This window comes from Parus major, chromosome 2 (assembly GCF_001522545.3).
Source record: "Parus major isolate Abel chromosome 2, Parus_major1.1, whole genome shotgun sequence".
In the NCBI taxonomy this organism is placed as follows: Eukaryota; Metazoa; Chordata; class Aves; order Passeriformes; family Paridae; genus Parus; species Parus major.
In genome coordinates this window covers 35,848,040-35,860,571 of record NC_031769.1, presented here as the reverse complement: position 1 = coordinate 35,860,571, position 12,532 = coordinate 35,848,040, and the positions used below count along the sequence as shown (strand labels likewise).

At 38.0% G+C, this 12,532-nt stretch overlaps 1 protein-coding gene across 5 annotated transcripts in view; it reads left to right on the top strand.

Annotated features, from left to right (window-relative positions):
- The window catches only part of SATB1 (SATB homeobox 1), a 92,130-nt gene that overhangs the window by 58,293 nt on the left and 21,305 nt on the right, over window positions 1-12,532 (top strand). For all 5 annotated transcript variants that reach the window (XM_015618248.3, XM_015618249.3, XM_015618250.3 and 2 more), the window contains one exon: window positions 6,912-7,067. In XM_015618248.3, the coding sequence (XP_015473734.1) occupies window positions 6,912-7,067 (156 nt within the window). The remainder of the gene's footprint in view (window positions 1-6,911; window positions 7,068-12,532) is intronic.

Sequence of the window (12,532 nt, the reverse complement as noted above, 5' to 3'; positions counted from 1 at the left end):
CAACATTTGAGTTTGTTTGAATATCTGTGCCTGCTCCCACAGCCCAGATAATTCAGAGCCAAGGCTAACCATCCTTCTTAACTTATCTCTTTCTGCCAAGGTAATGTCTCACTCTGTCTCAAGTGGTCTTGGGCAATTTCACAGCTAAAGAACAGAGTTAATTACAGGACCTTCCTGAAGGATGTCAAGTCAGAGGTAGTCTTTGTACTGGTTTTAATTCACACTTTAAACTGTATAAATCCCTTGCAGCCAGAAAGAAAGTGAGACTTAGGGGTTTTCTTAACTAACAGTACATACTGTAAGTCCAGATTCGGTGGGAAAGAGTGGGCTAAATCTACCTATCTCTATTGTGCTCTTGTTCATAATTACATTTCATTTTTTTAATGTGAGTCAGGAGTATAGTTAACCTAATTGCGACAGTTCAAAGTGGAAACAGCACACGTTTTTGTTTTAATCCTTTTCAAAAGGAACACAAGTTTACAAGGAAACCTTATAGACTAACACTTGAGGTCTACAGAACAAAGCACTTATTTTTTCCAGTTGTGCTGTTCTCTGTCATTCAGAAAAACACACTCATTTTCCCTAGTGAATAGACTGAGAATGTCGAAACCTCTGAGTTGTGATTCTTTGTGACCTTCTTACATGTTTCCAGAATTACCCACTATAAACATCTGAAGCAGTTTTCACCTGCTGCTAAGTGTTCAGAGTCCTAAGTTTGAAAATTGAAATATCTGTACTGGTAAGATAACTACAATATTTGATGCTTGAAATAATAGTGAAATTATCCTAGTTGTAACACTGGCAAGTGTAACTTCACAAATCACTGCAGAAATAAATTACAGTCAGGATACTGCAAAATTTTTGATGCAAACTGCTACTGTGATACCTCCCCCAAAATGTCCACAGTTTATTGAATATTTGATACTAAGGAAATAAAACTACTATCATCCTTACTACTAAATTTATAAGCAATTATTTAAAGATCACTTCGCAGGAATACAGTATAATATTTTTCTAGCTTGGCTGTGAGCTTCTCGGATAACCATTGAAAGAGAAAACAGACCATTTATCCTGACAACAGAATTTACGCAAGAGCCAACATATTTAATATTAAATCTTTAGACCAGTGTAACATTTGAAACAATTAAACTATGAAACCATGAAAAATGGGAGCTAATATGCCACACATGAAGGTTTATTTTGCAATTGCAAGTTATCAGTTTCGGAAGGATGTGAAAATAAACATCCTGAAAAGGATCTATTTTGCATTTTTGTGTTGCCAACTGGTGGCCAGACAGTAGAGCAGACTTAACCATTTAGCAGCTGAGCTTGTTCTGTGTAAATTTTGCATTCTGTTGTATGCAAAAAACAGAAAGTGTGACCTTAGAGGTCTGATTGGATAGTGGGAACTCACCAAGCATAAACCCCGTTGCCTGAGTTAGAAGGAACAGTGTTGAATTTATCTCATTTTTACAGCATTCTTACTAGTTGCTACTTGAGCTAATGTATCTGGATTGTTTCCAGCTCTCTTTTGAAATCCTTTAAGAAGCTCTTTGTCCCCCTTACTTGTCCCTTTCTCTCTGACTTAAACAAAATGCAAAATCTTACTTTTTTTTTTTTTTTAATTGAAATCATTAGCCTCTAATGCATGAGCTTTTGGGATGCGTGTATAGCCCTCTAAGCTGGTCAAGTTGTAAAAGTCTGCTACTATCTTGCACACTGGTGGACTGAGCACAAGGAGACGGCGTACACAAGGATTTTTCCCTTGGACATTGTTGGAGTTGCCACCCCTGGGGCAGAAGCCTGTCTGTCAGGCTATTTCCTGGGGCACTGGAGTTTATAAATATTGGCATCTCCATCAGGTAGGTACTGCATGGAGACGTCATTTAACCTCTGCGATCTGGAAGGAAGAGAAAAGGTCTTTCATGTTCTATTTCTTTTAATAATTTCCCCCCACTCTTCAACACCTTCATCTTGCAGATCACCCCATAGAGGCCCTTTTGGGGTATTCCTAGGTCAAGCTGAGAGAATGAGTCTACTGCATGTTATGTGGAAATGAGATAATCTGGGGATACTTTTAGAGGATGCTGACATGCTAGGGATGGCCTTCATGTCTCATTAGGGCACTTTGGGATATGGGGAGATGATTCCTGTCTCCGATGTACAATTTCTAGGGGGAAAAATGGAGACAGGTAGCTAAGTTACAGATTTTCTTTTCCAAAATATACTGCTTGAAGGTTTTTAGCCATCCTGCAGTTATAAACACTTCTTTCTCAGGATAAGTAATCTCCATTTCAGCAGAGCTGGGGAAGAAATCTTTCTTGCCACCCATATTCCCCAAAGAAAATTTGTGCTAACCCTTGGGGCCCATCATCACCCTGTGTAAAAACAGAGTACGTGTAATGTCAAAGCAGAATATTATTTTAACATGGCAATGTTTTAAGAAGGAGCCACAAATCTTGCATGAGTCATGGTTCTAAGTACTCATTGACCAAAACCTTCATCTCATAAATACAATCCTGGCCTCCCTCTGACTGCAGATAAATTACAGTTCCTTCATGTTAAAGCAGTTATGGATTGGGTCTCAGAGACAGGATGTTACTCTTGAAAGACTGGTGTTTTGGAGAGCACTGCTTTGATGGTGTTTGAGGACCAGTGAATCTCCATTGCAAGGAGTTCTGGATTACACCACTTCCATGAAACTTATGGTGGAGTTCCTAGAGTTTAAGTACATGCATGTTCCATATATCACCACCAGAAAATTTCATGTTTTTAAGATGGCAAAATTTGAGATTTAGGTTGATAATCTTTGTGCATTTTAACGATAGTAAAAATGAACAAAATAATAAATGCAATCCTCTCCTCCCACCCCCGCAAAAACCACCATGGAGGAGAGTTAATGGAAACCCTGACACTTAAGTATAACTGCACTTCCAGGCGCCACTGTAATAATGGAGTAGTAAACCTTGTCCCGATAAAAGCTGTTCTGAAAGCAACAGCATTTATTGTACCTCCTCTGCTATTTGCAGAGCAGAACTGAAAAGTAGTTTGTTTTGCCTGGAATGAACTACTTTATGAATTTTAATGTACAATGTAATATTAAAAGCTAAACCAGGATTAAAGAAGATTTTTGTTCCCAAGCTAAAACAGTACTTATGAGAATGTGTTATATAAGATTTTTTTGTTTCAGTTTCGATGGGGAAGGAATGAGCTTCCATGTTTGTGAAAGCCTCTTCATACTGGTTATTCCTTCTATGACAACTTACCCTTTTTTTAGGAATATTGAATTAATCCAGAACTTCTTGCTGCTGTAATCAGTCTCATTTGATGAGAAGATATGTCTGAGTTGGCCAGGAGGAGATAGATGTGTTATTTTTTTTTTTTCAAGTATTCTTAGAAGACTAGATTGATTGACTGACGATAGGAAGATGGCCAAATGAATCCCTGATTTTCAGTGTGTTACATTTGTAAAATAATGCTCCCCTCTTCAGTTAGTATTTGCAAAATGTGGTTACTGTCAAAAAAAAAAAAAAAAAAAAATTATCTGATACATGTTTTCTTTCCTAAACAGAAAATATGGCTGTAGGTGTGGGTGGGGTGGGAGGTTGTGCTTAAGTGTGGATGAGATGAGAGATTATGTTTTGTTTTGTTTTTCTCTCCAAAATGAATACTTTTTCCACCTCCTCTACCAAGTCCTGAAGTTGCACCGTTGGGAGCTTTTTTGTTTTCTGATGGGTTTTTTTGAGGAGGAGGGTGTTTTTTCAACCCAGCTTCAAACAGCCTCTGTCTTGAACTCAATTCTAAATTCAACACAACAGCCTAGATGCTTGCTTATGTATAAATTATGAAACAGTTTTATGTATGGATATTCTCCAAGAGGTTAATTGGCATTACTGCATGGAATTCATCAGACCAGAGCAGACCAATAGTCCATCAAGACCAGCCAGAGTCTACATCTGATCTTTGAAGAGAAATTAATAAGAGACAGGAGAAGAATTTTTGTACTTAGCTAGTTAAGTGAATTGGAGGGGGAGAGGGTATGACTGCAAACCACAACTCTTGATAATCCCCAAACCCATAATTTTATAACTTTAAGATTTTATTACCCTGAAGATCTTTGGGCTAATACTGTTTTTTCATGCAGATATTAGTGTTTTCTGAATTCAATTAGTGTTCTCTAATTAAATATCAACAGAAGGCAATAGGAGTGTGTTTGTTTGTTTTAACTTTGGTGACATATTAGATGCTGTTGAATTTATTGTACCTGTATAAAGATAGATGTGATCTGCAAACCAGAATGAGGATTTTCAGTAATTCCCGTGGGTTAAATGCATATCCATATTAAATTGGACATTGAAAAGTGTGAATCGAGTAGCATAGTTTAAATTATGTCTACAGCATGGTGTGTGATGGTTTTTGATTATCTGGGTGTTCACAGCTCAGTTAAGTGATCTATGAAGTACTGCTACAACATGAAGCTGTCTTTTGAAGCTCAGTAGCAATCAAAAAGGCAGTGTGCTTATAGAAGAGACACATTTTGATCAAGACCGCAAGAGCAAAGTGTTTCCTTCCCAAAAGACTTGTGAATGCTAGCTGAGTACCTTCATCTTCTCATCTTCCCCTTGGGTCCTTCAAAAAGTAGTTACAAGTTAAAATTATTTTTGGTGGGAAGGACTGAAATTTGTTTCCCAAATTTTAAACCCAAGGTTGACGAATGCATGTTTACAAAGCCATCACTTTTTCATTCTCTAATTTATCTTAGGCTGATTTTTCCATGTACACAGATAAGTCTGTCTTCAGTTGTATGTTTAACATCACCACCAGTTTTCAGTTATCTTCTGCCAAGTCCTTCTTATTTAAAGGTTATAAAATTGCCACTGATTTTGTATTTTTAAATGATTTCACTGTATGATGTTCAGGAGATGCACCTCCTCTTGCAGCTCTGTACTGATTTGTGTGGTGTGAGGCATACCTTTTCCTGCTCTGCAGTGGGAAGGAGAGAGTTTTGTGGTGCTGCTCCTCACTGCCTGCTGCCAGGTGTGTCAATTGTTTCTGAGCAGCCTTTGGTCCAGGCTTGGCCATCCTCTGCTGCAATATCACTGATAAAATGTCACACTGCAGAAAAGGGCATGGCTGCAAAGTACTAAATGTTTTCAGATGCAAAAAACCCACATGTATGCCACATTCTGGGATTTCTCTTCATTTCCATTTTTGCTTAGGACCCTTGTTTTCAGACACCAGTAACTGCCTATGCCTGCCAGAATGGGGAAAAGGGGAAGTGCTTATGGACACCTTGTTCTTGCTGGAGTTTTGCCCCTTTGGATGTGTGTTAGCACAGTTCCTGAAAAGCCTGATGGACAAATCAGGCTCAGCAAAAGTGGCATGCACTCACAGTTTCTGGGCTAGATTATTTTATATTAAAAGCACTATGGATGATAGCTAACACAAACTGAGCATGGCACTTCTAGGAAAAAGTGGGCTGCTGATTTGCCTAAGTACATCTCTCACACAAAGCCTTTGACTCTCATATCGTGAGACCTGTGATATATGAAAGCTCATAGAGAGTGAGATTAGAAGATGAATTATCATGTTGTCATGATTTGCTTTTGAACCTCAAGGGACTTCAGAGCACAGGAAGATGCTGACTTGCACAGGATCAAACTGATAGTGAAAGTGTGGGTTTAGACACGTACTTAAGAGTGGGCTGAATCACCTTCTGGAAGTGCCAGGCTCTGTCCATTAGATTTAGAATTAGGCTGAATGACTGTCTTAAAGTAGATGTGTAACTTCAGAATAACTAAATTAATTCAACTCTCAATAACCTCAGTATGAATCAGTAGGTTTGAATTGAAATCTTAAGGTCGAATTTTGTTTGCATCATCACCTTGTGGGTTCTTGGCAGAAATCCAGTTTTCCTTTCCTCAGATCCACTTTAGGATTAGTGGCCCATTTGGTCCACTAATCTTGAGCAAGCCTTGCAAAAGTAACTGCTAAAGACAAACGTTATCCTTAACTACTGAGAATATTGTAGGATAAGCTGAGTACCTGCTGATTTTTTGTACCTCTCAACTGATGTTGCAGAAACTGCAGTCTAACCTTGGTGGGATGATGCTTGGTGTTGAAACATCACTTCCATCATTTCCAGAGGATGAAGGAAAGGATAGTCTCCTGCACATCATGTCGCTACTGATGTATTTTTTTTTTGTTGTTTTCCTTAATGCTGCAGATGCAGCATAAAGGTGGTACTGTAATCATTCTGTCTTGTTTACATGTTTGGTGTTTATTTAATCTGGACTGCAAGGAGAATAAATATTTGATATATGTAAGTGAAATACAACAACAATCAGTAGCTTTAAGAAAGTCCTATCTTGGTATTGTGAAGGAGTGGTTAACGCATTATTCTAAACTGTCTCTTAAAAACAGTTTAAGAACTAAACTGATAAGATAAATTCAATCTAAAGCCACAACTTTTCAACATTATCATGCATTTGAATGTACTGGGCATAAGACATGAATCAAGGTATATATGTTGGATTTCTATTTCATTAGAGATTCTTTTATGTTGCACTTACAGTTTTTGTTTAATTTGTGTGGGGCAAAGAAATCATGTAAGGATTCACAAGTCTCTACAAGACTGTTTGACAGGCTTCCACCTATTTTATGACATTGAAATTTGCAGTGGTCTGTTAATTGTAACTCATATTTTAGATGCACTCACCTGTTACAATGCACTGAATTTTCCTGTTTCCCAGTTGCTTCAACCATAGATAACTTAAAATATTTATTCTGCAAAATGCTGAAAGAATATCAGAGAAAGATTGGATAGAAGGAATAAAATGCAAAGGACTATTTAGGGAGGGAAAGAGAGGAAAATAACTTTTTCATAATGAAAAATGTTTCATATTTTCTAGGTCAAAACTGCTACTATTGCTACAGAGAGGAATGGAAAACCAGAAAACAATTCCATGAACATTAATGCTTCCATTTATGATGAGATTCAGCAGGAAATGAAGAGAGCTAAGGTGTCCCAAGCACTGTTTGCGAAGGTTGCGGCAACCAAAAGCCAGGTAAAACTCCCAGGGCTCAAAGAGCTCTGTGTCCTGTGCAATTATTCCCCCAGATCAGTTTCTGTGTGAGTTAAAATGGGTAGCTGGGTCAGTGTACCAGCCCAGTACAGTAACTCAGAGCTCGTTGCTGAGTAACCTCTGTTTTCTCTGGACCAGGCAGGGTAGAGAAGCAGCTTCCTGAGATCTCTCATTGCCTTTTCCCCAACAGCCAGACACCTTCTCTGTGTGCCCATGGGTCTTGGAATGGCTCAGAAGGGATCAGGTTCATCAGTTCTTAGCTGGTGTGGATCTGGCCAAAGCTGTGGTCAAGATTTAGGTATTGCTGCCAAATTCATCTTGAGGCTTTGGTGTTTTGCAGTTACATGTGTTGCAATGAGGAATGCTGGGTTGCTGGTTTTTTGCAAAAAATTATTGTCAGACCCACTGGTGAGACTGTGTATTACAGGTGGACTGTCAAAAAAAAAAAAAACCCTCAAAAATACAGTTGTACAAGTTATAGCTGAGAAAAAAATGTGTACTTTTGTGGAACACAGTGTCCACCTGCTTGTGTGCATACATATACGTTGCATATTCAATTTTAAGCCTTTGTTTTGTGGTTTCCTATTCTGTTTTCTTTAACTGAGCATCTTCTGTCAGGTTTAGTGGCAAGAGGGAAATCAGCAGGCACTTGTTGGGTGTGTTTATCATAAATGACATGTCTTCTGAGAAAGATCACTTGGAGTATGCGAAAATATTGATTTAAGTGAGAATGTACTCAAGAGGTAAAGGAAAAACATATAGAAAAATGGGAAAGACTATGGTTATACAAATGCTTGAAAGAAATCTGAAGGCACCAATGGTTGCAAAGTTGAATTTACATATTAGGTTAAGTGTTAAATCTATGTAATCGCTACTTCTTTACTTTTCTAAAATTACTTCATGGAAAAATTCAGCATCTTCCAGGGAAAGCTAGTGAAGCTCAGTTAGACTGATGTTTCTTGGGCTGTCAGCATTTTAGTGCTGGTTTTCTTTTTAACAAGGCTTTAACTTTTGACTTCTGTGCTGTTCACATTTCGGAATTCACTTCATTGTACAGAAAGGATGTTGTCTCTTAAGTTATATGGTGTAAGGAGCATTTAAAGGGATATTTTGGAAATGTTGTATCAAAATGATTAAACTCAAGCTGTGGACTGTAAAAATTATAGCTTTATAGGCCACATGCCTGCCTACCCTTCAATCACTGTCAAAGTGATAATTTCAACAATAATATGTTTCTTTTATTGTAGGATTCTAAACACCAAGTGCTGTTTAAACATTAAACTGAATTGTTTATGTTAGTGCTGTACTCAGTGTGTCATACATCAGGCCACTATAATCTCCCATGGAATGTAAAAATTCTGTCATGAATCATGGCTTGTATATCGGAAATTACTGTAATTTTGATTGGAAATTACAGAGCTCTTGAAATGTTTCTAATTATGATAGAATGTTACAGCAGCTTCCAACCTGTGTGCTCCTCAGATGTCTTTATTTACATGTCAAAACTTGGGGTTAGAGAACTGTCCGTTTTTCTGCACTTCCCCTTTCCCTGTAAAGTTAAGGTACGAAGCCAATCTATCAGCCCACGTAATTTTTGTCTGATCTGATTTGTGCCACAGTATATTTATTTAAGTGCAAAGCCTTAGAATTTCTTCTTAGGTGGGTCAGCTCTTCCAGTGCTGACTTTCAAAGGGACATGTAATCAAAATGAAGCCTGAAAGCTTCCATAAGTTGTAGTGCAGGTTTATTTGAGTATTGGTATAAAATTTAGATTCTTGAACAAACTTTGCTACTAAGTAGAGAAAACAACACCAAACACATAGTTCTTTCCCATTTTACTCTGGTGATTATACCTGTGTTCTCAGGAGTTACTTTCCTCCCCTATTTCAGCAATGCAATGCTGATTTATGTGTCCAGCAAGCTTTCAGGTCTGTAGTTAGATAAAGTGCCATTTGCACTAGAAAGCTGCTTTGCAAAGGTAACCTCTTAGGTACTACAATGTGTTGGTCTTCTCGAGCTAGCTGACTGCTGGTAACCTAATTAATAACCTTTAAATATGTAGCACTGCCACATATATTAAATGAGGTACATGTATTGTAAAAGAGTCTTCACTGGAGCTCCAGTAGTACAAGTAAACATTTATTTTGGTAAAAAGTCTTCCTTCCACAAAAAGGAGACTTATTCAAACATATTCTCTAAGAGGACCTCTCTTGAGAGAGATCTCTTACTGATATGTTTTTTTAAATTTGGAGACATCGGTTCCATACTCAGAACTGGAAATCCTGAGATAACCCGAGATATAGTGAAAAGTCTGGAGGACACATGTTAGAAAATGATGTGTTGATTAACAATTTCATTTTTAAAAATTGCTAAAATTGAACATTGCTGGTTTTGTCTTATTTTGGATATAAAAACTTGATTAATTTCTGAGTTTAGTCTGGAGTTGTGATGTAAAACCATATGTGACTTAAACCAGCTCTGTGAGGGGACAAAGGCAGTTGTTTGCTAAAAGGCCTTGTAATTTTTTATTTTTTTTCCCCTTAATAAACTGATTTGGGACAACATTAGATTGGATGTCTAAGCAGCCAGCATCTGCAAGGTGGCTGGGCTTGCCTGAGCCAGGAGACTGCAGATAATGTTCTGCTGACTAGAGCACTTTGCACAGAATTGCTATTAAATGATGCACTACAGGAGTTTCTATTTGGGTAGTGCCAAGGTAAAAAACTAGCATCTTCCCTTGAGCTGTGTTAGTGCCTTTGGCAAGAGTGGAACTGGAAATCCTGGGATAATCACTTCATTACAGTGAAAAGTCTGGAGGAAACATTAGAAACAATGTGTTGATTGATGGTTTTATTTTTTAAATCCTCCTGAGTGATGGAGGACCAACTGGTGTGGACCTGATGCTCAAGAGAGCAGCTGGGTGCTGGGGCATGGTGAGGTCAGGCAGAGGTTGCAGGGCTGTACAGAGATCATGTACTGACTCAGGTGAGGGATGATTTGCCTGCTTGAAGTTTCACAGTACACTTTGCTGGCAGCTCATTGGCTTTCCCAAAGGAAAGAGCCTTTCTGGTACATGGGTTTGAATGGGTTTGGGGACACAACTAGGTCATTCCTTCAAATGTTGAATTCTTTTCCTATACTGGAATACGTTTCTGTATACTTTTTATGTTTCTATGTTTTTAAGGATTGATATATTATCTACAGAATAAATTAAAAATCCGTAAAATTCAAAATATATGCTTTAAAAGTTAATATGATTATACTAAGGAGCCAAGGAAGGTATTATAATTCAAATTGCTGGAATACATCTTCTCTTTGGGGAGTTTTAGAACTTTAATTGGCAAAGCACCTAATGTCCGTGTTTAAAATCTTATGTTTTTATTGTAGGTTGTCTGTCTAATAGGCCTGCATGGGTTTTTTGTTAGATTACGCTGAAAAGAGAGCTTTGCAAAAACGCACACAAAAGGAAGACAGAAAGGTTTACCAAGTGTTTTGTCTCTTCTTGCAGGTTGTTGGTTCTTAATGGTAGAGTGACAATGCCAACAGTATTATTTGCTAAAATTTAATCAGCACACCTGAATAACTCTAAATTAAAAGAATCCACACATAAAATTGTGTGGCATTCATTACCTTTACAATTTCATCATATTGTTTTTTTTATTAAATTTATAACCTGAAAGTCTGATTCGAGTAATTATGGAAGCACATTCTTAATTTTGTTATTTAAAAGGAAAAAAAAGAAAAAAAAGTTGATTTGTGTAATGATCATTAAGGTATCATGGTTCAGTAACTGTGCAGTGGTTACGATGTTCTCATGTGGGAGCTAGGGATGAGTTTTTCTTGATAGTGACAGATGCTGAAATCTAATTTTATTCCATAAAAACAGATAAACAAGCAAACAAAAACCTCAGACCTAAGAGCCCTGAGAGATAAGGCAGGTAGAGACTTGTAGCATTTCTGTATGTTTGCTATGTTTTGAGAAGTTAGATTTATGTTATTGCTTGTTCTGAAAAGCTGTGACTTGCACATGCTAGTATGAAGCAGGGAGAAAAGCAATACTTTGCTGAAAATCAGGTTAAACTGCTAAAGCTGTCTTAAATTTTGGAAATTACAGTTTGCAAAAACTGAAGTAATATCAAGCTCCGTACCTCTGAGAGTCCCATGCATTACAGCTTAAGGCCACTAGCCTGTATTATTTAAGTTTAATTGTAACTAAAGAAGTTTAATTTGTAGTAAAATAAATGGGTGAAATCAATGCTCTTCTGCAGTGTCAATCCTGCCAATGGCTCTTTATGGCCCCATAGGTGCCAAATGCCCTCCTTTCTCACAGAATGAAAATGCCTGTATGTGGAAGGTGAGTTGTCACAGAATCATTTTTTGATTTCAAAATAAATCTAATGGAGTACTACTCATACCTCCAGAAACTTCCTCTAGTGACTCTAATAGAGTTCTGACCTGTTACTTCTGAGCTTCTGTGTTGCCCAGTTTCCTGTCCTTCCGTCCCTGTCTTTCACTTTGGTTAGTACTAGTTTCATGTACAAAGTGTGGAGGTAAAATCATGCTTCAGACCCTGCTAGAGACTCAATCCTGAGCCATTGGGCAAGTATTTTATGCAGTGCTATTTAATTAGAAGCATCTGACTTTTTGCCTTTGTAGGCACCCGGAGTGTTCTCCAGGATTCTGTGTGAGGAGATCCGATGGGTAGGCACTAGGCAGAGCATCTAGCACTCATGAGTAGATGGGAAGGAGTTAAATGGGAAGGGAATGCTAAACATTGGCACTAAAAATGCTTTTGGCATGCAAATACCATGCTTTTCCTGACATAAATATTTTCAGAATAGGCCATTAGAGTTCAGGTATATAAAACCCTGCTTTTACTGGAAATTTTAATGTTGTAGTAAACCTAGAGATTTATAGTGAAAAATTGATGTCTGTTATCTCACTTTTATCTTTTTAACCAGCAGTTTTATAAATGCTATATCTTTGATCTAGCTTTTTCCATCTAGAGACTAAGCTATATACTCTAATAGGAAAGTCATTTTTAAACAGCTTCCCACACTGAACAAGCACGGTATTGTGGATCTGGCACAGAGATGTAACATGCCATTACCGCAGATATAGAACAATCTATTCAACTATTTTCCAGCTGGAGGAAAAGAAACCTTTTTATCACCAAGAGTAACCCTCTGGTAACAATGTGGCTTTAGGGCAGGATCTTGAAATTATTTTCCAAAGCTGTTTCCTCAGGGCACTGCACCTCAGGCTGCCTAGAGGGATGCAACCTGCAGGGCAGGAGGGGGCTTTGCCCATCACCCTACTCTCCGTCAAGTTCTCTCCTGCCTTTGTCTCCCTCAGAGCAGCTGAGTCACTTCCTGGGTTTAAATCTTGGCTTAAAAACCTTCTTTCCCCTCACCCCCCTCCCGAACCTCAGTGTACAATGGATTCTC